General features: G+C 40.0%; 2 protein-coding genes across 9 annotated transcripts in view; both read right to left on the bottom strand.

The window, feature by feature from the left end:
• kif21a (kinesin family member 21A) overlaps positions 1–13,445 on the bottom strand; it is an 82,399-nt gene extending 68,954 nt beyond the window's left edge. For both annotated transcript variants that reach the window (XM_030730729.1, XM_030730731.1), the window contains exon 1: positions 13,119–13,445. In XM_030730729.1, the coding sequence (XP_030586589.1) occupies positions 13,119–13,162 (44 nt within the window). In that variant the 5' untranslated portion in view covers positions 13,163–13,445. The remainder of the gene's footprint in view (positions 1–13,118) is intronic.
• A 2,344-nt stretch (positions 13,446–15,789) lies between these two features.
• LOC115782323 (proton myo-inositol cotransporter-like) lies at positions 15,790–24,781 on the bottom strand. Of its 7 annotated transcripts, XM_030732440.1 has the most exons (13): positions 24,732–24,771; positions 23,322–23,788; positions 22,884–23,043; positions 22,492–22,700; positions 22,279–22,387; positions 21,988–22,151; positions 21,292–21,406; positions 20,760–20,885; positions 19,389–19,507; positions 18,660–18,812; positions 17,584–17,756; positions 16,652–16,720; positions 15,790–16,552 (listed from the first exon to the last, which is right to left on the bottom strand). In XM_030732440.1, the coding sequence occupies exons 2-13, from the start codon at positions 23,761–23,763 to the stop codon at positions 16,544–16,546; spliced, it is 1,848 nt and encodes a 615-aa protein (XP_030588300.1). In that variant the 5' UTR covers positions 23,764–23,788; positions 24,732–24,771; the 3' UTR covers positions 15,790–16,543. The 7 variants fall into 7 exon arrangements, 6 of the variants coding, with proteins under 6 accessions (XP_030588300.1, XP_030588297.1, XP_030588296.1 ...); XR_004020130.1 differs by having other exon boundaries at positions 16,652–17,756; XM_030732437.1 differs by having other exon boundaries at positions 15,790–16,720; positions 23,322–23,785; positions 24,732–24,781.
• Positions 24,782–25,888: the final 1,107 nt, after the last annotated feature.

Raw genomic sequence — 25,888 nt, 5'->3', positions numbered from 1 at the left:
GACTGGGCATGAGAATGATCACACCCCGGCTTCTGGCTTCACAAATCCTTTGCAGAAACACTAAAAACTTTAATAAAAAGGCTAAAACTGGAATAATCCTGCACTGAAATGACTGACAAATGGGATATACTATGACTGCTCTTGGTCCTAACTGCTTCAAATGACGCCTGAGGATTATAAAGGGTAAAATCGCACAAAATGGGGGAAATATTCCTGTTCCTTTGCCACGGTTATTCCCAAAATGTACACCTGCCCTAATTTTGAACAGTGCAGGACATTTGAAATAAATCTGCCACGTATCTATACACTTTTAGGTGTGTTACAATGCCAGAGAGAGCAAATTCAGCACATACTTTTACAAGGTCAGTAATTGCAAAAACAAGACACACACCCAGGCCTCTGCCAGGGCACACTGACTGTTTTACAGTCTGCGTGACGCGTGTATGAAGTCTGACCCTGCCCTGCTGCTGATTTGCCCTTATCATGATTCCTCTAATAAGGTTTTGGATTTGTGTTGATATCCCTCTCATCCTACAGAGTTGGAGAGCTTTTCAGAAAATGTGCTTTTGAAAACAAATCAGGGCATGCCGAATCCCTGTGGCACGCTGATAACGACTTTGCTGCTTCCTGTAGGTCAAGGGTCAGGCAACAGACTGCTTTATCATAACCAGAGGAGGGAAAGGTTAGGAAAGGGGAGGCGTCAGCTAGGGATCATATGAAGTAGTCAACATGGAAGGGAAAAGTACACAGAGTAGAGTTACTGTTGGAGAAACAGTGGTGATTAAGTGGTCAAAAAGCTGGCATATAGGTGGTCCTTTGCTTTGGCAGCTTATGCGTGTGTCTTAAAAATGCAATATGTCTAGCATTTGAAGTGTTTTCATTACAATGTGTAAATGGACCAGAAACTAATCACTTGGAACAGCTAAGACCTGAAACCTTCAGTCACCTCGCTGCCGCTCTGTTCACACCTGCCACAACAGATCTTACTGAAGCACAAAATGCGAGTCAAATTATGTCTGGTGAGAGCATGGTCAAAGAAATATTCCCTTTTAATTACTGCTTCGATAAAAACACATGGTACAGCAGTATTTTTAAAGCCTCTTTTTCTAATATGGGTGAAAGACTTTATTTGTCAGCCATCCAGCGTGCTTTGAACGATGCATCCTTTTCAGGAGTGGAAACTCTGACGCAAACATGTTGAGTCTAATACGAGAGGTGCTTAATTAAATGTGGATCATCACACACAGCAAATAAACTCTGGCATCATTAATGTGGGTCGGGTAATGTAATGACAGCAAGCATCTCGTATAACAAAGATTCTAAAAAAGGCCTTACACTCTTAAGAAATCAAGCTAGGGAGACAATTAAATATTATATGCATAATCTCATTTAATGTGATGCTGATGCTACAGGACTCAGACTTGAGTTATTATTGCATAGCTCCTTTCCCCTGGCTCTTTGAATGGACATTGAACTAAGCATGTAACATGTTATTTAGCAGTTGTAAGTATCACACAAATGCAAGACTGTGAGCTGTTCATTTATTTTTTTTTATACTTTAACACGTTTTTGTTGTTTTCAGCACAGCACTTGCCCCCATTTTGATGAGGCTGCAAGTGTATTTCTTTAGTTTTTCGATACACAACAAGATTACTACGGGCATTCTCACAAGGTACCATGGCTGTCAGCTTTTGACTACAAGACAACTACTCCATCTTTTTTCGTACTGCGCAAAGGGGGTAAGAGAGTCTGTAACCAGAAAGAGAGAAAAAAACATAATTTTTTAGTAAACTGGATGAAATCATAACAAAAAAATGAACAACATTGTGAGGTGGCACATTGCTCTGTGATAGAGGCAGAGTTAGGCCTGGACTGCAGTGTCACTGAACCATGCGCTGTCGACACAGGAATCTCATTTCTGTGTCAAACATGGGTCAGCTACACAAAAGCCTCCCCTAAAAACTGTGTGTGTGTGTGTGTGTGTGTGTGTGTGTGTGTGTGTGTGTGTGTGTGTGTGTGTGTGTGTGTGTGTGTGTGTGTGTGTGTGTGACACAGCCAGCCACCATCTGCAGTTTTCAGACCAGATAGAAGATAGCAGGTTAGGTAAACACACCATTCAAGAGAGTGTGGAAGTCACTTTAACTCTGCTCTTAACTGTTTGCATCTGTCAGATATAAGACTTCATTTTTCTGACATTATTTCTTAGTGGGTGACCAATCAGCACATAAATATTTAACAAAGGCATTGCCCATATTGAGTGTTCACACCTGCAGCAAAAAAGAAAAAAAAAAAAAAAAAAGAAAGAAAGTGAAAGGCTAACACCTCATGAATATGTAGATTGAGTCAAACAGCTGCTACATGATGCCAGCAGGTGGTGGGAGTTCATTTGCACATTGGTGCCTTCAGCAGGGTTTAATCCAAGCCTGCATTTTAGGTGCAAAACTGTCAGACGCAGGAGGGTGTTTGACAAGCAAAGGAGCTGTTGTGTTGTTCAAGCAGCTGTCTGCTGATCATCATTGAAAAATGATATAGATGTGATGCCGAAGTGAGCCAGTACTCCTCCAACAGTTAGATATCAGAACAGCTAGAATTTCACTTTACCACTTTTCAACTTGTATTTATATCTGCTGATACACATTTTTCATGATTAAATCAGACAACAGGGTCAGTGTAAATAATGACATTCTCAAAAGATTTAATCGACATTTGTAAAACCAAAAGTTTTACAAATGTCTATTAAATCTTTTAAAAATTTCAGGTGTGGGAGGAGCTCAGTGAGGCCATGGGGAAAAAGACTTTCGGACAGCCTTGAAGTGATTCTGGCAGACCATCAGGCAACTCAGGAGGGGACTGCACTACTCACATGGTCTATATGCAGGTGGGATGCTGCTGTCTTCAACTGAGGCTATGGTCAAGCGGTGGAAGGAATACTTAAAGGAGCTCCTTAATCCCACTGACATGCCTTCTGTAGTGGAAGATGGGGATGACTCGCCCATCACTGGGGGAGAGGTCACTGAGGTGGTTAAACAGCTCCTCGGTTGGCAGGGCCCCTGGGGTGGACAAGATGGCCCTGAGTTCCAGAAGGCTCTGGATGTTGTAGGACAGTCTTGGTTGACACGCCTCTGCAACATTGCGTAGAGATCTGGGGAAGTGCCACTGGACTGGCAGACTGGGCTGGTCATCCCCATCTTTAATAAGGGAGACTGGAGGGTGTGCTCAGCCTCCCCGGTAAGGTCTATGCCAGGGTGCTGGAAAGGAGGGTCAGTCCGTTAGTCAAACCTCGGATTCATGAGGAACTGTGCGGTTTTCGTCCTGGTTGCGGAACGCTGGACCAGCTCTTCACCCTTTTGAGGATATGTGAGTGTGCGTGGGAGTTTGCCCATACAGTCTACATGTGTTCTGTGAACTTGGAGAAGGCATTCAACCGCATCCCTCTGGGTCTCCTATGGCAGGTGCTGCGGGAGTATGGGGTGTGGGATGACAGGGGTGTGTATGTGCGGGCAGAGCCGCATGTGTCATGGGTCATCTGCCTTAAAGGCGTGAATAGAGGCGTCTTCAGCCAGGCAATGCAGGGGCGTGATGTCCCATACTATATGTGTTGCACCGAGTGAATCGCTAAAGGGAGCAAGCCTAAATTATCACCCCTCCACCACTGTGCTTGACAGTTGGTATGAAGTGTTTGTGCCGATATGCTGTGTTTGGTTTCAATAAATGTGGTGTGTGCAATATTGCAAAACAACTCATTTATGGTCTTTTCTGTCCAAAGGACATTGTTCCAGAGGGCTCTTGGTTTGTTCAGATGCAGATTTGAAAACCTGAGCTGTGTTGTTCTATTTAGACAGAGGTTTTCTCCTGACAACCCTTCCCTATAAGCCATAACTGTACAGTCTTCTTCCAATTGTACTGTCGTGAACTTTAACATGCTAATTGAGGCCTGAGATAGTGCTCTTGTCTTTGCAGTTTCTCTGAGCATTGTATGGGTTGACCTTGGGTGGACCTGCTCTGATGTCCACTCCTGCAAAGATTGACAAGATTAATAGGCTGCAACAATTGCTCGTCCAAGATTATTGCTGATGTCTTTCCTCCTTGGCCTTGCGTTAACACACACCTACAGTACATGCTCCAGACCAGCAAACTGCCATAACTTGTGCTTTTATAGAGGTGCTCACACTTGCTGATGATCAGTCATTCTAGTGCATCTGATTTTCAGCACCTGGCTGCTACTTACCCTTTTAATTCCTATGGAAAGTATATCCTATGATATACTTTGTATTTCACAGGACTACACAGAGCCCTGTAACAATGTTTTTCATATGAGTTATAAATGTGTTACTTTTAATGTAATTTGAATATTTCAGGGACTGTTGGCTAGACAAAGTGGCATTCTGAAGACTTCACAGGGACATGTAGAAAACAGTGTAAAATCAATGGCACATTTTACTATTTGTTGACATTTAGAAACTATGAATCATAAATAGGTGAGACATTGCAATGGGGGTACATATATGTCAGCACTTTAGATTGAGCCCTGTATAATAAAAAATAATAATAAATTGTGTTCTCAAATTTTACAGTACAGAGTATAGTACTTTTAACAATAACCAACACATAATTCTGTTTTGTAATTCAGAAACTATTACAACATTTTTATTCATGGTGATCAGAACAGTTTTCAAGTGTAGCATCTCTTTCATTTTCTTGAGCCACGGTTTGCCAGGAGCCTGAACGATTATGAGATCTTCTGGCTTCCAAAGCTGGAAATCTGATTGGAAAATCCTTTCCACATTTATCAGAGAAGGATCAAGGCAGCTGAGGTAACTATACAAAATTCCCATCTTCGCTTGGGATGCTAACTGGATGTTTGTTTTGAATGCACTGGCATTCAGAGGACGTGTACTGCACGTTGAATGGTTTTGTAATTTGTAAATACTACGACCCAGCCGTTTAAACGAATCGATTCATTAATGGGATAAAACATGAATTTCTCAAGCTTAGTGGCTACATCTTCAGTTGCAGTGCTGTTATCTTAAAAACTCTACATTACCAAAGAAAACACTGCACACAGGAAAACCTGAAACCTACCTTCAATGCCATACCACTACTGTGGCAATCTTACATTGCTTTAGAAATTGTAACATTGTAACAACATCCCCCTCTTAAATTGACCTAGAAAGTGAACTAAAAATCACCATCTATAATTTCCATTATTCTACATTATTAAAAATATAGACATATAGACTTTTTAGATTTGGAACCATTAAACATGGAGTTAAGCACTAGATTAATGAATTCCACAGTGCTAACATAGTCCTGGGTCCCTATCAAAGTGTGCATTTGCATGTTAAACATGCATCTTCCATATCAGTACAGCAATGTCTAATACACTTCTATATAATGTTAAAACAAAGTCTGATTCATGAATAAAAACAAGTCACTTTACAGAGAAAGCATCTGTCCCTATTAACTGCAGAGAGTCTCTTGACATAAATATGGGGGCTGCTTGCTATGCAAACAGAGCTATTTGCGACTGTCTGAGTCCTATTTGTGATTCTGCAGGCAGTTAAATGATGCAAGTTAAGTTACATCCACATCCTATTTGTGGCTCCTGTTCCATATTTAGACTTCATTCATTTCTGGCTAAGCCCTTAACTGGACAGATCTGTACAGTGAACAGGAAACTGTATCAATATCAAGCAGTAGCACACTTGAGGAAAAAAAAACACTAAAGCAATGAGGAAGAAAATTACCCAGAAAAAAAGGGGTAAATGTAAAGAGTGCCAGAGCAAGACTGCCAACAACATTTTTGTAAGGGTGTGGCTTGCATGTAAGCTACTCTGTAATTACATCCAATTTATTCTGCTTAGCCATCTTGTTTTCGTGCAGCATAATGGAAGAGAAGGATTCGGGAAATCCGGTTCTTGTCAAAATTCATGTCCACATGTGGTGTATGTAGACTCCACAGCTGAAGGTCTCTGCACTGGTGCAGATGCATCTGGCAGAAATGTGCTGACTCCTGAGGTGCTGCGGCCAGTCGGGAGTCTATTTTGAGGCAAGTTAAGCTTAAGTGTAGGCTATGCTTAGCATAGTCTTGAAATGGAAGCGCATTCTGTCTAGAAGGAGGTCACGATGGTCAAACACTGGAAGTGTTATCTAGGCTACACGCAAATTACTATGACACAGGGCAGCCTGTCACCAAGACAAAGTCAGTTACTAAAGATAATTTGAATATCTGATATTGTCCCACTCAAGTGAGTGCGTGAGGCCTGCTGTGGAAAACTACCTAACTTTCGTGGGAATACACTACACCTACAACTATTTGAGTAAAATGTTTCTTACAATTAAAGTTGATGTCTTTGAACTGCAGATTTTGTCTGACCAAAATCCCAAAGACATTCAATTTACAAAACGTACAAAACAGAACAATTCCTGACATTTGTGAAGCTGCAACAAAGTACTTGGACTGATTTAACTGGTACACAATCATATTAGGATGATTAATTTCATTTCAAACAACCACAATTTTCATTTAGGTAAATGTAGCAGTTGTGCCAAAGAATATTTGCTGTTTCTGTTTTACAAATTGGAGGTTTTTGAGTTTTAGATATACCAAAGATATCCCATCAAGTTCTATAAACTTGCAGAGGTAATTTGTCATTATTTTTGACATTTGAGGTACTAACTAACTAAGGACTGTAATCTTAAGTGTTGAACTTTAAAGAGTTTGTGTTATCACAGCACTTTATCACACAGGATTAAGTGCTGTGACAACCTAAATGGCGCCACTATAAAGTCATGCTGGCTGTCACCTTGAGTACACTCGTTATGCTGTAGCACCATGAAGTATAAATGATGTGAGGTCACTTATGTTACACTGTAATAAATTGAGTCTATTCAAAGCTGGCCGCTGTTGCGCTCCAGTTTCCTTGTTGGAAACGCACACCTCCTTCCAACTAATGCTGCAGGCCAAGTAGGTGTTATTCATAGCTTCTGTCAAGGTAACTTGGCTAGTACTTTCACATTTTGGCTAACGCTTATAAAGATTAGTGGCATGTGCAGAGATGTAATACAGTGCTATGAAAGATCCCTTCAGGCCATTTCTCCAACAAAAACTTGTGGATCATCACATGAGAATGCACAAGTGTGCGGAAGCAACACAAGTCAAAGCAAACACTCGTCGATCTAGACAAAGCAAAAAAACCAAAACAAGTAAAACAGACCCTCCAGTGGAGGTGAAGGTGGTCCATTTTGCTCCAAGAGTTATCAATCTCAGTAATTAACACTTCCCTTGTTTTTGAAATATAGTGTAAATTATAAATTGAATCTCATCACTGTACCGAGAAATATTGTTATCCATGACATTTGCCCATTGTAAATGTTACTCATGCTGTTTTGCATTATGTTAAATCAAGTAACATGAAAAAGTCCAGTTTAGTTTTGCTGTGTTCCATTTGAATTGGGAAGTCGGAAATCCCAAGTTCCGAGTCAGAATCTTGAACTGGAATGCCTCCTTGAGTCAGATTACCCATGCAGAAAGTCAGATAAGCCCCACCAACACGCGATTTCATATTCCGAGTGGTACCAGTGCGGATAAACCGTAGTAAAGCTGGAATTCCTGTACTGCCACTGAAGTGTATTTGCTCTTAACTAAACCACACACAGAGCACTGACCAGTCTATCTGTGAACGTGCCACAGCAAGAAAAAACAAACTAAAAAAACAAACACTAAACAGGCACATTGTTGTTTTGCTATTATTAGGGAGCAAATCAAACCCCCCCCCCCCCCCCCCCCCCCCCAACTACTAGTACCTATTACTGCAACAACTCAGGAGTGACGTCACTCCCATCTCCAATATCCGACTTCCGAGATAAAAGGAATGCAAATCTGCATTAAGACTCCTTGACTCATAACAAGAAACAGCTCAACAGTTAACTCTCAATGATTATTCAATAATATTCACTCAAAAAATTTTCCAAAAGCCTAAGGCAGTGGCTTCAAATTGCTTTCTCTTTCTGAGTCAGTCTATAATTTCACAAGACAAATAAATGTACAGCCACTCTGGCTAAAAGATAGCGTAAGCTACTGTTATACGAATAGCAGCAGCAGATTAATTCTAATTTTAGATGTACTGCAGTTGATACCCTATTATCATCTTTCAACTGTGAGAATTCTGGGTGATACTTTCAGCTTTCAATTTTGATAAAAACACTAGCTGTCTTGTCCAAATTTGTTTTTATCATCTGCAGAACATTGCCTGTCTTAAATACACTGTGTCTCAAGCTGAAATGGAAATGATTATAGATGCTTTTATTTCTTCATGCCTTGATTATTGTAATTTGTTACTCCTTTGCCTGACCAAATCATCCCTGGATTGGTTACAAACAATCCACAATGCTGCAGCACGGCTTCTCACCAGTCTAAAAAGGTCTCATATGACACCAGTTGCCCTTTTCAGAGCTTTTAATGGTCAGATGCCGCCCTATATTTGTGAACTTTTACATCAATAAGTAACTACTAGATCCTTGAGGTAAACTGATCAATGTTTTTTGTGGTACCTCCATCCAGGTTTTCAATGCAGAAATATAAGATGTCATCTCCAGCAACTTTGAGACACCTGATGAAATTGTTCACTCCAAATTTTAAACCACTGGCAAATTCACCAATGATAGACAGATGCAGCCTCCAGATTCTTTCCTCCTAATTTTCTTTCCACATAATACCTTAACATTCGCCACATAATGCTATACATGCTGGTTCTCAAAAGGCACCAAGGCAGAACTGACTCAACACTTTCACCACATCAGTTTAAACAAGATAATAAAGAATCAAGCTCAGGCTCAAATTGTGTGACTGTATCAAGCTATTACTGTGTGTAGTGTTTCATAAGTCAGGCCACCCTCAGACCATCAGTGGTTTTTAGTTTTAAAAAAGGCTTCCAGGGTGAATATTTAAAATTCTACCAACAGTGATGGGTAAAAATATTACACTGGACTAATACTAGAATGGGAGAAGAAAGAAAGCAGGTAAAAACCAACACTCTCTTAGAACCATACATAGACAGATTCACAAGAGTGTGGGTCAACAGCTACATCCTGACAGACTGGCATGGCTCAGTGGATGTGAACAAAGCACCAGGTCTGCAGAGGCTTTAACCCAGGGGGCTGTGTTTAGTTGGTGCTGCCATGGGTGACGAACATGCATCTAAATGTCCTGTATCTGAGCTCCAACTGGTCCTCTGCCAGTAACCTAGTGGCCCTGCCCTTGTCAAAGTGCCCAAAAACTGTTTAAACTTCATTAGAAACTTCTTCATGTCTTTAAACTGAAAACTTCTGGATAGACAAACTTTTATCTATTTTTTAACACTAAAACTAAGCATGTTAAGCCAACAAGTGTGTCTGGTGAATATGTGACAACAGATACAATTAAGTCTTTTAGATGTAGCTACATCCTTTTCCCCCAATCTTTTTAGCAATTGTCCAACTGGCTCCTTTTTTCCCCTCGTCAATGAAAGACACTAATCTCTATTTGCATTGTAAACCCCGACTCACACTGCTATTGTCAGCTGAGTTGAGACCCGTTCTGGTCATTAAGTAATAGAATATATCTGCTCTAATCACTCAGCTCATTTTAACAAGATTGTTCTACCACAGTTAGTCCTGTCTCTATAGTTGGCTTGTGAGCTACAACCTGGGGCTTAGACTTACCCGCTTACACCAGTTGCTGCATGCCTACACTTGATTACATTAAAGTACGGCTATAACTTAAGCCTTAAGAGGTTTAGGGACCCATTTAATTTTATTATCGTCATTGTTATGCCCTTCAGCTGAGCATCAGAAACAACAAGTCTTTACAACAGGGGGGAAAAATGTTAGATTTCAAGGTGAGATGTGTCATGGCATTTTATTTTGTAGGCTGCTTCACTTCATGTTATTGCGTGGTTAATGCGCAAGCTAAGCTGTTACAGCAGATATAAACAAAGCCAAAGATACTTCCTCTCACTTTTGATCCTCACTGCTAATCTGTCAGCACATTTAAAATAATTATTCTGCTGCATGCACTGCAATAATAACCACAGCAGGCAGGTTCAGCAGGTCCTCAGTTCAAGCCTTTCAGCCCCTCCCATCAATGTCCACCTACCATTTAAAACAAACTGTGATGACATAATGTGCTGTGCAAATAAACCAGGTACAGTACAATTAATATATTGTAGTCAGGGAGGGATACTACAATGCAACTATTTCTCAATACACCCTCAACTGACACCCTTTTTATGCATGGGTGAACACTGACAAGCAAATGTTCTGAACTTTGAGTTCCTTTGTAGAAGTTTGAAAGAGCAAGCTACCTTCTGAATGAAGGTAAAAAAAAAAAAAGAAGCTTGAGCCTTAAACTGTTAACCCACCTCAAGTGGTCCTTTCAAGCAACCCTGTCTAAAACAGCATCCGTGAAACTGCTGGTCTGTCAGATGAGCTCAGCTCTTTTTCCATCACATGTACATAGGAGGCGTTTTTGTTGACACACACCTACCAAAATATCCAGGGGCTTGTTGGATTTATCTGAGAGAAAAAAAAAAAAAAAAAAACCTCTCATACCTGATTTGAACTGGTTGTGCACACGCACATTAACACTCAGAAAAGTTTAGTTTTGTCAGCTGTGGCAGTAAAAAAAAGTGCCGCTACAAACTCATCACAGATGAAAACAGAATGTTAGCAAAACTGTGCTAACAGCGTCAGATTTAGGTGTACGTATCAATATGAGAGAGATTAACTGTGCTTTCCACGGTACATTTACCAAATAAACAGTTGGGACAGATATGCTTACAATCAGACAGTTTGGACAAAGTGAAGTACAGTTTACAGTTTCTGGAACCACAACACAAAACATCCACCTCTTCCTGAGTGACTGGTGTCCACACTTTCACTGATATTTGCATGCTCTCATAGTGACTCACTTTGAGAATGCAAATCATTTTAAATATATGCTTGCATCCAATTTAGACAGGCATGCATTCTGTTTTTGGTATGAAACTGGCATATTAATCAGAAACATTTTACATGTTCAAACTGTTCAATAGGGGACAGGGTTTTCTATTCGATATAGAACACCTGCTTTTATCCATTTCATCTAGTGGGGCAAATTATTGTCATTGTGGAATTAGATTACTGATATGATAACAGTTTCACTAACCAGAGTCTCTGCTTTATGACTTTTGGTGGTCCTCATTAACTGAATGAATGTGGAGTGAACAGAAATTAACTAACTTGCACAGGAGAAAAACAATCTCAAAGGGAGAAAATGGTGCATGTCAGAAATCAGATTTAATAGAACTGCAACAACTGACACCACAACTCATTCATTTATAGATGCATAATTCTCGACTTTTGCTTTTTTTTTTTTTTTTTTTAAATATTTTTCATCTTCGGTTACTGAGATAGTGTTATGCATGCATCAAACATAACTGTCTTGCAATGACCCACAAAAATCACTGTAACATGACACCATCATTATGTGGTGGTATTATAGCAGGAGCTGCTCCATTCCCAACCCTTACAGCACCACAAAATGAACTCTAAAGGTTACAGAGTTAAATAAAAACCTTTCTAAAATTCAACAAAAATCCCAAGTCTCCAGTAAAATCACACCACAGAACTGAGAAATAACACGAGGCAGTAAATGTTTATAGTGAGGCAGTGCAGGGCCGTTATGTCACTTCGTGCAACTGACTGTGAAACCCCACAGTGGCAAACAGAAAGGCACCAGCAGAGGAGACTCCAGGTGGGGAAAGACAACTGACCGCATTACAAACTCCACAGGGGAGAAGTGCCACTCGAAGCACAGACTGGTGATGGTGACGTGCTGTTTGTGTTGGCAACTGTTTTTTAATCAACTGTACAGGTTCAGGCAGTTGCCCGAACAAATGTCTGTTCACTTTTATAAAAGTAGATTTTTCAGGGATTTCTCAAAAAAAAAAAAAAATTTTTTAATGGGGGTACAAAACAGCATCTCTAGAAAGCAACGCTCCCTCTATTAAAACTGTGAATGTAATCTATGTTCAAAACCAACGTCTGAGACCAAGTCGATTTAGCACTAAAAATAAGCCACCAATGACACATGGAGTGGCAACAGTAGGAAATGTGGATTTGCCTTTTTTCCAAATGAGAAATGGAATCAGGAAGCTCTGCAGAGACAAAATCGTCACAATGATGAGGGACTTGTGCACCTTTCAGGTTGAATAACACATGCAAGCAGATGGAGATGAGGGGGGAAAAAAGCAACAATGCTGCCATTATGAGACATTTTAATAATTACTATATTTACAAACAGACTGAAGTGGAGAGAAAGAGATTGGTTTCCCATTATGTCACTGCCTCTTCACCATCTGGGTGGGAGCGGCCCTCTTCAGCATGAGAGCATGAAGAGCATGAAATTAAAGGTAAAGCAGCCTGTCCATCTGGTGAATTGATTTTAACAGTACTGAATCACTGGGAGCCGTGACTGGACTGTCCACTGAATGTCTGCAAACAAAGAGCAGACTTGACAGCGTTACGGGAGCAGTGAACGGCCCACTGCCCTTTTCCTTCAACCCTGACTGTCAGTGAAGCTCTTCTTTCATTGATCAACTGTCTCTGCAGGAGGCTTTGACGACAGGCCAGACCGTTGGACAAACACAGGCTGACTGTCTCTCTTCCACCTTCTCCATCTGTCTTTCCTTCTCTGGTAGCTCAGCCGTTACAAAATGATATCATCACTCCTCCCAGCAAGCATGCTACAGAGGATGGTGTGTGCGCACCTGTCCAATGGGCGTGATGCTTTACGTCTGTGATAGAGCCCCAACATATAACCTGCTAATTCTAACGGCTGAGAAACAAATACACCGTAAATACGTCCTGAAAGCCGGTAACAGCAGCAAAAGGTGCCCACCTAAATATGCGTCTCAACGCATAATATAATGAGATGGACATTTTCCAGGTCAAAGTGTGTTTGGAGATCTCAAGATGATGCTGATGACCTGCAGGTGTTTGCAAGGCCCGCGGCACTGACTGACAGGTGGTACCGGGCAATTGAGACAGCTACGCATTTGGGAGTTAATGGAAAATTTAAATACTCTTTAGTGGCTTACCTCAATGCCACACGGACTGAGCTCTCATCCTGCCCCGTCGTCATGATTCCTCATACGATAGCAGGTAGTAAAAGAAAAGAACAAAAAAAAAAAAGGGAATTTATTTGTGTTGGCTCCTTGCCCTGGAAAAACAGCGAGAAAAGAGTGCGCAGTACTCCCGCAGGCGAGCGGATCACCTCGACTTCAGGGGCGCCATTTCAAAAGAAACAAAAATAAATCTTAACACTGTTTTAACCATGGCATTAGGGAGAAGGCGCGGCAGTGTGCCCGCAGGTCGCGTCTACGTACGTTGCATCTCTGCGCAGCTGGGCCCGGATGCTTCAGCTCCGACTCGAGCCCGTATGCACATTGCCGCTCCGGCTGCTGGTGAGCCATTGGCGCGCTCGTACACGTGAGGGCAGACACACACGCGCGCGCGCGCGCCTCACCGTTCCTCTCTCTGCTCCGTTTACGCGCTGGGAGGGATCCGCAATGCGTCAGCAAGCCACGCCCTCTCCAGGGAGCCGGCTGGGGTGATATTTATTCGAAAACTGCGCTCGAGAGAAAGCCCAGAATGAATCTATAGCCCAAAATGTAAATTTCGTGAGGTAATTTTTTCTGGCAAATATCATTATGTTTTTGATAGAAAGGGTTATGGTAATATTAGTTTATTTTTAAATTTTGGGCGTCTTGGAGAACTCACAGCACCATGAACCGCTTTACGGCATCAGCCATTTGGCTTTCAGGCATGAAGTCAGCAGCCCGCTGATAGCGGTAACCTTCGATCACCACAACAAGAACGCTAGCGCTTTTTGTGTCTATAAAAGATGGGCAAAATCAGATTCTCTGTAAGAAGTCCTAAATGACATCAGGATAGATTTTTTATTAATTTCGATACATTAGCAAGTCAAAAAGGATATTGTTTCTGTGGACTGTAACATGAAATTATTTATTCATCTGTTCACAGTACACATTCCCGATGCATGTAACAAACTTTATGAAACTCGAGTGGAATGTTGCAATTTTATTTTATTTTAGTCAAAATAAAAATTTTAAAAATAATTTCTGTTCATCAATTATGTAGCCTATTTTGGAAATTTTAATATTCACAAGAAAAAAAAAGGTCAAGAACCAAGTTAACTTTCCTACATTTTACTGAGTTTAAACAATAATAGCTCAACTTTTAAATACCATATCAAATAACCAATAAATATAACACAAATCCTGTCATTATTAAATGCAAGCTGTAGCTATCGTTTTAACTTTATTACAGCGTAATTACAACATAAATAACAAAGATAGTTTAGAATTTAATATATTGTTGTCCCACTTTTAAACATATAATTCATTTAGTTTGTAAATAGCAAAATATGAATCAATGTTCCCAGCAAAAAGAGCAAAGAAAGTACATTTAAATATATACAAAATAAAGTATTTTTCCCCCTTCTTTGTTCAGTACAGAACATTTATTCACTTCGGTCGGCTTTTACTGCCATCTTGTGGATTGAATGATCATAGTACTGTATGAAGGTGCCATAGGGGCCAGCAGAGGATAAACTGCTGGATTATCTGTATATTTTTTTACGAAGATTCACATCTGGTCACGCACAGCGGAAACGTTTGTAAGGCTCTGACTACACAGAAATATCTGAGCTGTTGAGTAATTTGCACCCCGTCTAATATAAACATAACTCGACATCTACAGAGGTAAACCATGACTCAGCAAACCCGAAGAATAGGCCAAGATTAGATCTCCTGAAGAAGCATATTTAGATTAAGCAAAAGCCTCCAGCACTCCACAACACCAGAGTTTTCTACTGATTGTGTTATTACTACTGAGTAATAACACCATTAATACAGGGTCCCATCACAAGCTAATAAAGGACAGTGCGGCTTGGTAAAATACAGGCTCACTAATGACTAGACAGATGTCAAAGTAGATTAAATTGAAGCCAAGTCCAAAGCTGAATGAGAGAGAGAGGTTCGCCACTAAACAAATAACCCACTCCTTGTCTACACTTTCAGGATCTCCTTATTTCCAAACATTTCATCCTAACTTGACATAGTTTAATACCATTTTACTTTATAGTGGGCAAAAAAAAAAATCTACAACTGTAATTATGTTTAAAATCTTATGTAACTCTCCTTAACCAAAACTAAATTGGCCTGACTTTTAAAGCAGGGCTGTGACTCACGGGTGGGCATGGGGGAAGGCCACCCACGCATTAAAATTGACTGGCCTCCCACAGGTCCCCTCAAAATTGGGTTATCACACCAAAACAACCATGGCCTGAAATAGCATTCCCTTTTTCCTGGGAGAACATAATTGGAATCATAACTTTTGAATTGTCATATATGATAAAATGCACTGAAATACCCTCAGTTAGTTAGAGCTCTAAAGTCTTCTGTTTTCCCTCCTTCCACGAGTTAGATGAACAGTATTTAAGTGTTCCAGTGTTGTGATCACCTAAAATTAAACTGCTATCCTGCTTTGAAACTATTAGACAGGTTAACACTTCTCTCAAGTTTGGTTTCGTCAGATACAACAAGCAAATTTAATAAGTGATTAGAAGCTCTGGGAAATGATGTGCTCTTTGTGTTATGCTCTGATATATTACAGAGCTTGTGATCAATCAATTAATGGAAAAAATAACTTAATAGTTGTTGCCAGAAGCTTTAAACCCTAGTGGCAGTTGCCTTAAGGCACATCTAAACACTACAGTACATTTTTGATTCATTACTTTCTGTTATACTTGTGCAACACTTTTCATACACACATTAACTGACTTCACAGCTCAGGCTGCTTTGACATGTATACATTTATTTCTCACATATGACATTTAATGAACAGAAGAAAACAAAAGACAATGTAACTTGTAAACAGATGTAACTTTTTCTATACAAAATGTTGATGCTGATGGCCTCATTTATCTATAAAATGGATTTATGGCCTTTTAGCCTGAAATATTTTCCCCCCAAAACTGTCAAGACAAATGAGCAATCAGCTGTTCACCTGAGGGGAAAATGATGACTCTTGTACAAAGGTGGCAGGAGTCTACTCTTGTCCAGCACAGGAGGGAAATTGATTGATTTTGGATGAAAAGTGGATGGGTGACACGATCATGACATTGGTTTTCTTGTGATTTTTCGCAACCAATGCAGCATTATGTGAACGGACAATAGATCTGTAACTACAGATTACGTGGCTACAAGTATCAAGTATACTTGTGTTCCCGTGTGGGCGTTTTGTGCAATTTCCAAACACTTCATGGCCTGTATTTGAGTTACCAAAAAAAAAAAAAAAAACACATTAAAAATTTAAGAAATCTATCATCTGTAAATGCCAGCAGTGCCAATAAAGCAACCTGGTATTTAATCCAGTGCAAAAACTGACATTCTGTACAAAAAAATCTCTGTAGGAAGTTGTTCGGGGTACTTGATCAGGATTATCTGAGCTGCAACAACAAAGATATAAAAGTGAACATGAAAGACATTTTTATTACTGTTATAACATGAACCTATGTAGCACTTTAATACCTCGACATATTACTTACAGTTATATAGGCTATACCACTGTCTGACTCCACAGCTCCATAGTTTGCTGGGCTGAATTCCAAACTTTGCTAAAAAAAAAAACAAAAAAACAACAACTTGCTATAGCAATCTGGCACATAGAAAACATGAACTTCATGTTTTCTTAAAGACACCTTTCTGGCTTTAAAGTGCAAACTTTCCCACTTTGCAATCAACAGAAACAAGTGATTAGCTTTTCTTTTTTTTTCTTTTTTTACACCTGATTAAAAGATTAAACCCATGTTAATGATTTATAAAAGATTGTGCAGATATGCAAAAGTCCAAATATGGCAGAAAAGAGTGAAAGTAGTTTCGTTTCTAGACACCACACCATGACTTTTTAACAAAGACATTCTTGCTGGTATATCATTTATGTATTCTATAAACAATGGATGATTAGACAGAAATCATGCAACTTAAGGGAAATATGTTAAAATAAATGATGAGTCAGCAAAGCAACCAACTGTGTGAATTATCCATCAATTGTTTCTAAAAATAATATCTGTCATTATTGTCGGATCAGTTTGGAAAACAAGGATTTTATGATCCCAGCAACACTGTCACAATATTCCCTTTTTTTTAATTGCATGAAAGATTATGGGAAATAAGGAGAATGCACTAAAGAAATAAATACGATGTAGCCTGATTCCCAGGCGAGATAAAAGCAGAAGTAAAAATAAAGAAAGATTCGCTTGAATGAAGGAAAGCATCAGTTACAGTCAGCCCCCGGGGAGCTCAAGCCTGTGTTTGGTCACGTTCGAGACGTGACTACCTTTCCTCCCTGCGTGAGCAGCCATCCCAATCTTTAAACAACAAGACGGGGAAACCAAAAGACAGAGGGGAAAGAAGCCGTCCCAGTCTACTCTACATCTGAGGCGTCGTTGTCAGAGGGGAGGTAGTTGCTGCCTTTTACCCGGATGTAGTGGACATGACGATTGTCGCTGGGTGAGGGATCTCCACAGGAGCAGAGCCGACCGGTGAACAGGTGCTCAATCTCCTCCAGCTGCAGGCCCTTGGTCTCTGGGAGGCAGCCCAGCACAAAGAGGAGACCCAACACCACCAGGCCCGTGTACATGAAGAATGCACCTGGAATACAGGGATTTCTGTGATTAGGTTTGAAGCTGTGAAACTCTTGGCTGTGAATGCAAAAACTCAAATAGAGAAAAAAAAAAACTAAAGGAAAAAATGCATTTTTTCTCATTGTACACCTATTAAAATTCATGACTTTTAGTCAGCTAGTTAGCTAACTACTTAAGCCATTTGATTACTTTTAGAAGAATAGAATAGAATAGCTTCATTGTCATCATATGTCAGACATATAACGAAATTGCGTTCCAGAACACTCATCCAAGAAAAGACAAACAACAATCAACAAAACATGGGGAGATAGGTGACTGCGGCCATGCTGCCCTCTAGAGGCGCTGCCTTAAAAGATGGAAAACAATAGCAAACACATAGAGATGGATGAGGACAAAAAAAAAAAAAGATAACTATGTAATTTACTTGTTTATTTTGGCTAACAAGTGCAAAGTACTTTTGTTATTTCAAGCTAGAACAGAGTTTGGGGTCAACTTGATAGAAAGGCAGATGTGAAAGTCAGAGGTCAAATGTGGCATATTTGGATACAAACTATGATGGGATATTTAGAATTCCCATATACCAGTATCATTTCCTAAATGTTGCCAATACAAGCAAAGGAAGTCAAATTTTAAGCAGAGTTTTAAAGATAAAATACATTTTATGAAAAGTCGCCTGCAAATAATTCAATTCAGGGGTTCCAATCACTTCCATGGCCACAGATGTATAAACCAAGCACCACTGCTTCTACAAACATTTGTGAAAGACTGAGTCGCTCTCAGGAGCTCAGTGAAGTCCAGAATTGTCACGTCCAGTTGCAAAATTTCCTCACTACTAAGAATATGCGTGCGCACACAAGCCAGAAACATAACCTCCGTAATGAATGGCCACTAAAATCTTCAGCAGTCTTACCATAATAAGTAAGGAACTCTGCAACATGAAGAAATGTCAGAGACACCAGAACGTTGAAGATCCAGTTGACCCCGGCTGAGCAGGCGTTGCCAGTACTGCGCGCCCACAGTGGGTAGATCTCCGAGTTCACTGTCCAAGGCATGGAGCCCATTCCTATATATGTGTGGTAGGCATAATTTTAGCACATTAGGCATGCATCAACACATTAGCTATTCTTTATGATTATGATCACACAAATAAATTTTGGAAGAGGAATTATGGACAAGCATTTCCCTATGTTTGGGAAATAGCTTCTATTTCATGTCTAGTTTCTTTGTGTTACATTACACAATATTAAAAAGTGATATTTTTGTTCTTTTCCAATTTGAAAATATTTGAATAGACACGTTTTAGTATAAAAGCTGGACCAAGCTTCCGGGTCTGAAAAGTGAAGCTAAGGCGTAAGTTTTTTCTTTAATGATGAGACGCGACTCATCTGATTACAAAAACACTTGTTTGTTCTTTGTTTGGCTATTTGTCGATCACAAGTTTGCAGCCAATAAGAGGACAGCAGTCAGATCTAACTCTCACTCATTGGCTTCATAATGTGGCGCAACAGTGGCCTCACAATCACGTTTACTAAATTATGGAAACTGACTCAGCACATTTAGGTTCAGCTGCAATAAGATGAGCAAAGATGTGAGACATTCAGGACAAAAAAAAAAAAAAAAAGAAGAAATTATTTTAAACCTGGAGCAAAGAATGCAAGGTAGAGGATGAGGCCCAGAAGAACAATCCAGGAGTAGGGTGTGGGACAGTAGTTGTAGGCCCAAATTGGACTGTTGTTCGTTTCTGTTCGATTGGAACACCTGGATTTAAAAAAAAAAAAAAAAAAAGGGAGAGAATTTCAAACATATTTTACTTCATAATGTATTTCATTCCGATTTTATTTCATTAAAAGGAGGTTATGTTTTCATTCGCGTTGATTTGTTTGTCTGTCTGTTTGTTTGTTTGTCAGCAAGATTACTCCAAAAGTTATGAACGGATTTCGCTGAAATTTTGTGGAGTGGTTGGAAATGACAAGAGGAAGAAGTGATTAAATTTTGACGGTGATCCGGATCACGATCTGGATCCAGGAATTTTTTAAAAGATTCTTCACTATTGCGGGATAGGGAGTTATTGTTGTCTGGGAAAGATGAAAGATTATTTCACAGTATTTACATACACGTATTACAGCATCAGTGACCCTATGGCCTTGGCGGAGGTTTGCGCTCTCTGAGTGCTTCTAGTTTATTTTACTTTCACTGTATTATATTTAGATTTTTAATTACTTTTAGTTTATTTTTTCCCATAAAACTGAATCTTTGTTTTGTTCAGTTTTTTCCCCCTTTTGAAACATTTGTATATGTTGCATTTTCTTTTATTGAGCTACTTGTCTCAACTTTTGGGATAAATTATGCACATTTTATCGTCATAACATTTCATGCGCAAAACAATCAAACTGTAGCGCCGGTCACAGAAACTTCTATTTTAAGGATACTTTAAAGCCAAAGTCAGGAAACCGAACTGTACTCTTGCTCTCAGACATCCAACTCAAGTTTAAAAAGCTTACCCTCCCCAACATCACCACACCCATCACATAACACTGTATCCTGTTAGACACACAGGAGGCTAAAAAACTCCACCTTTTTGTTCCTCCTGACCATTGTGTTACAACAAAGAGGGTATTGTAAGTTAATAACTGACTGTTCAAACTGTATCTGTTATGTATTTGGTTAGCATTTTATGTGAAAGGATAGTTTATAATTATTCAAATGTTTTTTTGTTTTTTTTTTACCTTGACAGTGGATGCATTAGTGATTAGTAAAATTTAAGTTATATCTTCCCAGTTAATTCGTTTCCAACAGTCTGGCAGTAACATTTGATTATTTCTTTATGTATTTTTGCTATGATTTGTCTTTCCATCCATCCACCTAAGCATCATTAACTGTAAGAAAAAGTCACTGGAATGACTTTCAGGATCTTGAAATGTGATCCACACCTCAGACTCTGTGAACCAATGCAACCACTTTCACTTTCACCCCACAATGATGATAAAAAAAAAAATAATAATAATCTGACCTTCCCCAGGCCGCGTGATCCGTGCATGACTGATTGACCGGAACACAGGAGGAGCCATACACGTTGGTGCCATTTTCAAGGAAACAAAATCCACAATCCGGATTCAACATGCAGCCCTCACAAGACCTGCAGGACAGAGATGAATGCAAACGCACTCACACAAGGCGTCACCAAATCTACTGAGCAGCAGACTTTAAGCCTTTGAATAAGATTAAATTCAATAAACAAATACAGCTATTTTTGGAGGTAGAAAGAAGGGTGGGATACACAGAGGTGTATACAGGCACTCCAGGAATGAAAGTGAGTGAAATGTTTGTCAGTTCAGAAGCTGCATTTGACACAGATGTGGCTTCTGTCAGTGTAGAAATGCCGAGATAAGCATCACCACGAAGCCACCAAAATGTCATAATTCAACCAAATGCTGAATCACACATAGTACACAAAAAAAGGAAGTTGAACTGTTCACATACCATGTTTCAATACAAAAATAAATAGAAATTAAAGTGACTGCACTCTGATTTTAATTTTTTACCCATATATGCTACAGGTTGAGTTTTGAGGGTCAAATGGGTGGACGGTTATAGGAGGAGAGTTCAGGGCAGACAGCAAGAACCCAACTGCCAACAAAGCCAGGCTCAGACCAGTACCTGCATTGGACAACAAACACAAAATTCTGAATAAATAAATCCTGCAAGGATGTTTGCATAAAGAAACTAAGATCCAGATCTTCCCAGTTAATTTTATGTGCCTCTGAATAATATTATTGACTAAATGTAATGGAATAACCACAGATAGTATAGATCCAGTAAGACGGACAAACTTTCAAAAGAGAAACCGATACGAAAGTACCTAAAATGTGTGTGTGTCTTTCTGTCCTAGAGACATCTATGTGAAAATGCCCTCAGTCCTGACCACTGTAAACACTTTCCTGATGAGTTTATGGGCTCAGTTGCTCATTTTGGGTCATACGGACTATAACACTGAGTCTGTTTTGTAAATTATGATCATTATCCAGGCTTAGGACTTTTGATTGTCTAGTTGTTAGTTAATGAGCGTGTCACAGACAAATTCAACCCCTGGTTTTAAACCAAAAAGCTGGCAACAGTGAAAATGTTCCAATCAGGGCTCAGTAATTAGACTTCACAAACCAGTGGATGATGTCATGTCGCAAATGAAGTAAATCATCTACCAATCAAGTAATCTCTGTAGGACTTTCTGTAGTACACACCTAAAAGACTGCCCAGCGTCAACTTCCTGCGACCCACTTTCTCCACAAGCCAGACTCCCAATAAGGTAAACACAAAGTTGGTAGCTGAAGTTGCTGCAGCCAACCATATTGCCTGTTTATCATCACGCACCCCAGCCATCTGCAGAATGGTTGCACTGTAATACCTAGGATAAAGTACAGGACAGATCAGGACAGATTAACAACACAGGCTCTGATTTACCACTTGAAGTTTTAGAGTGATGGGTATCGTCAGGCTTTCTGAAACTATTCCCAGACAAAAAGTCGGCCTACATGACGGTGTTTATCCCAGACAGCTGCTGAAACATCTGAAGCCCACAACCAACGATGAGAGCCCGGCGAGTTGGAGCATGTCTGAGAACACGCAAAATAACAAGCCGACCTAAAAATAAACAGAAAAAAAATGAAAACATACAATGTGGTTAAGCACATGTAGATGAACCCCGTTCTGTTACATAACTTCCTGTTTTCCCAGAGATCTTTTACCTTCACCTGCTTCTCTCTCCTCTTCCTCAATGCTGGTTCTGACGGTGTCATACTCCTCATCAACATTCTGGCCTCCTCTGATCTGGCTGAGAACCTGACGGGCCTCTTCGCTCCGGCCCTTTTGGAGGAGCCAACGAGGGCTCTCAGGCAGAAAAATAAAACCAAAAAACTGCAGCACGGAAGGAAGGGTGGAAAGGCCCAACATGTACCTAAAGCATGGACGAGTGAAGAGAGAAGAAACAACCACTTGTTGGCACTGATGGATTATGAATTAAGGCAGTCAGAAACTACACACAGCAGCCAAAGTTTCGAATAATGGCAACAAATGGGATAAATAAAACTAAATTAGACCCGTCATATACAGCACGGGTAACAGTAGAAAACCTGTGTACCTCCAGCCATCATGTCTCAGGTAGCTGAAAACCCCATCAACCACACTGGCAATGAACTGGCCACCAGTGATAAAGAGGGAATTGATAGTGACCAGCTGACCTCTCAGGTGAGGAGGGGAAACCTCTGCGATGTATACGGGAACAGTCATGGAAGCAATGCCTGACAGTGGGGATAAGAGTTTCATGCTGATGTACAAAAGATGCACTCCCAATTCATAACACATTTTAATATATGATCCAAAGCCCTGTGTTTAATTCAGGTAACTATTATCCAAGTGTAGTTCTGCACAAGCTGGAAACTTTGTATTTGCTTTTAAATACTTGACATATTATTATGAAACACTGTGTGAAAGTCAAATATGGGGTTGCAGATTAACAAAATCATAATGGTCACTTTACCTGGATACAATGGCTCTAATATTAAAACCACCAACTCACCTATGCCCAAACCAACTATAATTCTGCCAACAAGAAGGACCACCTTGTCCGGGGCCAGACTCATTATGATGCCACCGACACTGAAGATAAAGCTGGCCACAAGGATACAAATCCTGCGCCCCAGCCATCCATTCAGGAAGCCTCCACTCAGGGCAGAGAGCGCTGCAGCTCCCACAGTACTGGAAACCAGGAGTTCCTGCCACAGGGCATTCAGGTTCATCTCCTTCTTTAGGAGCAGCATAGCACCAGAGACCACTCCAGTGTCATACCCAAAGAGGAATCCCCCCAAGGCAGAAAAAAATGCCAACAGATAGACAAAAAGTGGCGTGGAGGGCTCTCGATCCAGGAGATTCTCATTTGCACCCCCAGATGGAGGTCCTATGAGACTCCGCTCTCCATCGTCCCCCGCTTTCTGTCTCCTGCTGGCCATAAGGTTGCTCATGTCCTCCAAGCTGTACTCATAGCTGCTGCGCACAGGAGAAACCAGGGGTTAAGCTCACCAGGGGTTGCAGGTCACCCCTTAATTAAATGGGCCAGGTGACATACTTCTGTGATACATACAGGACGTGGCAGTGACGTGTAAATGGATGCAGTCATTTGCCACTAAGAGAGACTACAAATCACAGCAATCTATTTTTTATTTTTGTTTTTACAGTGAATCCCAACAAAACGACAGCATTAACCGAAAATCCAAACCTGTGTGTGTGTTTAGCTGTCCAGCTCGAAAAAGCAACGGGGAAGAAACCCCCCACGTCCTGATTTTAGCAGCTATACTTGCTAACCAAGGTGATCACAGCATTTCGTGATAAGCTCCTGTGGGTAACCGAGCGCTAGATTCTGCTAGTGTCGCAGATTTCACTGTCGCGTCGTGGGAAAATTTGCCTGGATGATGTGGGCTAATGACTTTAGGCAGTTTTCAGACGTTTTGTTTACCACTGACAGGACTACTTCTACACTCTGCGCGCGGCCATGTTTGCGCGTGACGTCACGTGCCCAACTGGCTGCAAAATGTTTTTTTTTTTTTTTTCTCCCAAACGGATAATTTACGGTTTCTCTGTAGCGCAGCGCCAAACTCCATTTAAAATATACAATTTTAACAAGCCCTCACTCAGCGTCGAGGTTTATGTAGTTAAAGGCAGAATTTACAACATCTGTATTATCTACTCGATAATTCGGCAAAAACGTGGCTGACCAATTTTCAAATATTTTGTTTTTTATACATCCCCTAGAATTAGGGGCTATACGAATTTCATGTATATTTCTGTATGTAACTTCTACTTAATTTACTAATATAATGTAAAGAATCACGAGTTTTGTTTGCAAAAAAGTTAAATAAATCTCATTGCCTGGACTTGCTTTACGTTGTAAGTTTACCTTAACTATTTGTACAAACCCCGAAACCAAACATACCTGTGAAAACTGCTGTCTTGGGGAAGACTGCTGTTGTCGATGTGCTCAACAAACAGGAAGTTTCTTAGGTGGATCATATGATATTATCCCAAAGGGTGAACACGCCCACTGTGGCTCTAAAAAGTCATCTAACCGGTTCCTATCCCGCAGCCGTGGTTAAGTCAAACACCAGGAATCTGCACTGGCCACGATAGATGTCAGAAATGTACACTATGATCATTTTATTAGACTTTATCCCAACAAATATGAGTGGAATTTTCTTTAGTGAGAACAAACAGACACGTTTCCAACAGCGCCTTTCCTCATGAAAATTAAGCAAAAGATCTAATGTATGCTTTAAAACGCACCAAGTATTCCTATATTCTACGTTTACATTCATGACTACAATCTTTAAACAAAAACAGAAATATAACACACAACAGCACCTAAATACTTCTACAGTCAAAATGTAAAATAACCTATGCAACAATAACCACACACAAATAGGTGAAAGCTGAAATACACATCTGCATTTATTTTAAAATAGACATTCAGTCATGCGTTAATGTTTCACAACAAGACTGTGACTAAAGGGGACTCCAATGCAGCACAAAAAAAGAAAAGAAAAAAAAAAACATCTTGTAAGAGGCAGCTGTATACTGCAGAGCACCTGTTAGGCAAAGTCTGCTATTGCTATTTGACAAGAATTCGTGAAATTATGATCTTCACTAATATTGAGTATTATTGAGTAGTATTTTTCAGGACTGTACACAAATACACAAATATGAACTATACTGAAAAGGCTTTGTGTTTGTCAAGGTTGCTGTAGTGAGCTAAAATTAATCTAAAAACGATCCTTAAGCAAAGTGTGAAAAATACTATAGTTAACTAAATTTAAAGCTAAACTTTAGAAAAAACAAAAACAATATTTTGTACTTAAACTGAATTATATATCTATAATATATATGTAACAGGACAGTCTTTAGTTTCAATGGCATAGAAACTAAAGACTTTACAATATTTCCTGAAAACACCCTCCTGTCTAATGATTTCTTAATAACATTCACATTTACTTTAGTTGGCCTCTTGGGTGAGGTGTTCCGGGCATGTCCTACCAGGAGGATGCCCCGGGGGCAGACCCAGGATATGCTGGAGAGATTATATCTCTCGGCTGGCCT

This window comes from Archocentrus centrarchus, chromosome 6 (genome assembly GCF_007364275.1).
Source record: "Archocentrus centrarchus isolate MPI-CPG fArcCen1 chromosome 6, fArcCen1, whole genome shotgun sequence".
NCBI lineage: Eukaryota > Metazoa > Chordata > Actinopteri > Cichliformes > Cichlidae > Archocentrus > Archocentrus centrarchus.
The sequence above is the reverse complement of the archived record's forward strand: the minus strand, read 5'-3'. Positions and strand labels throughout refer to the sequence as shown.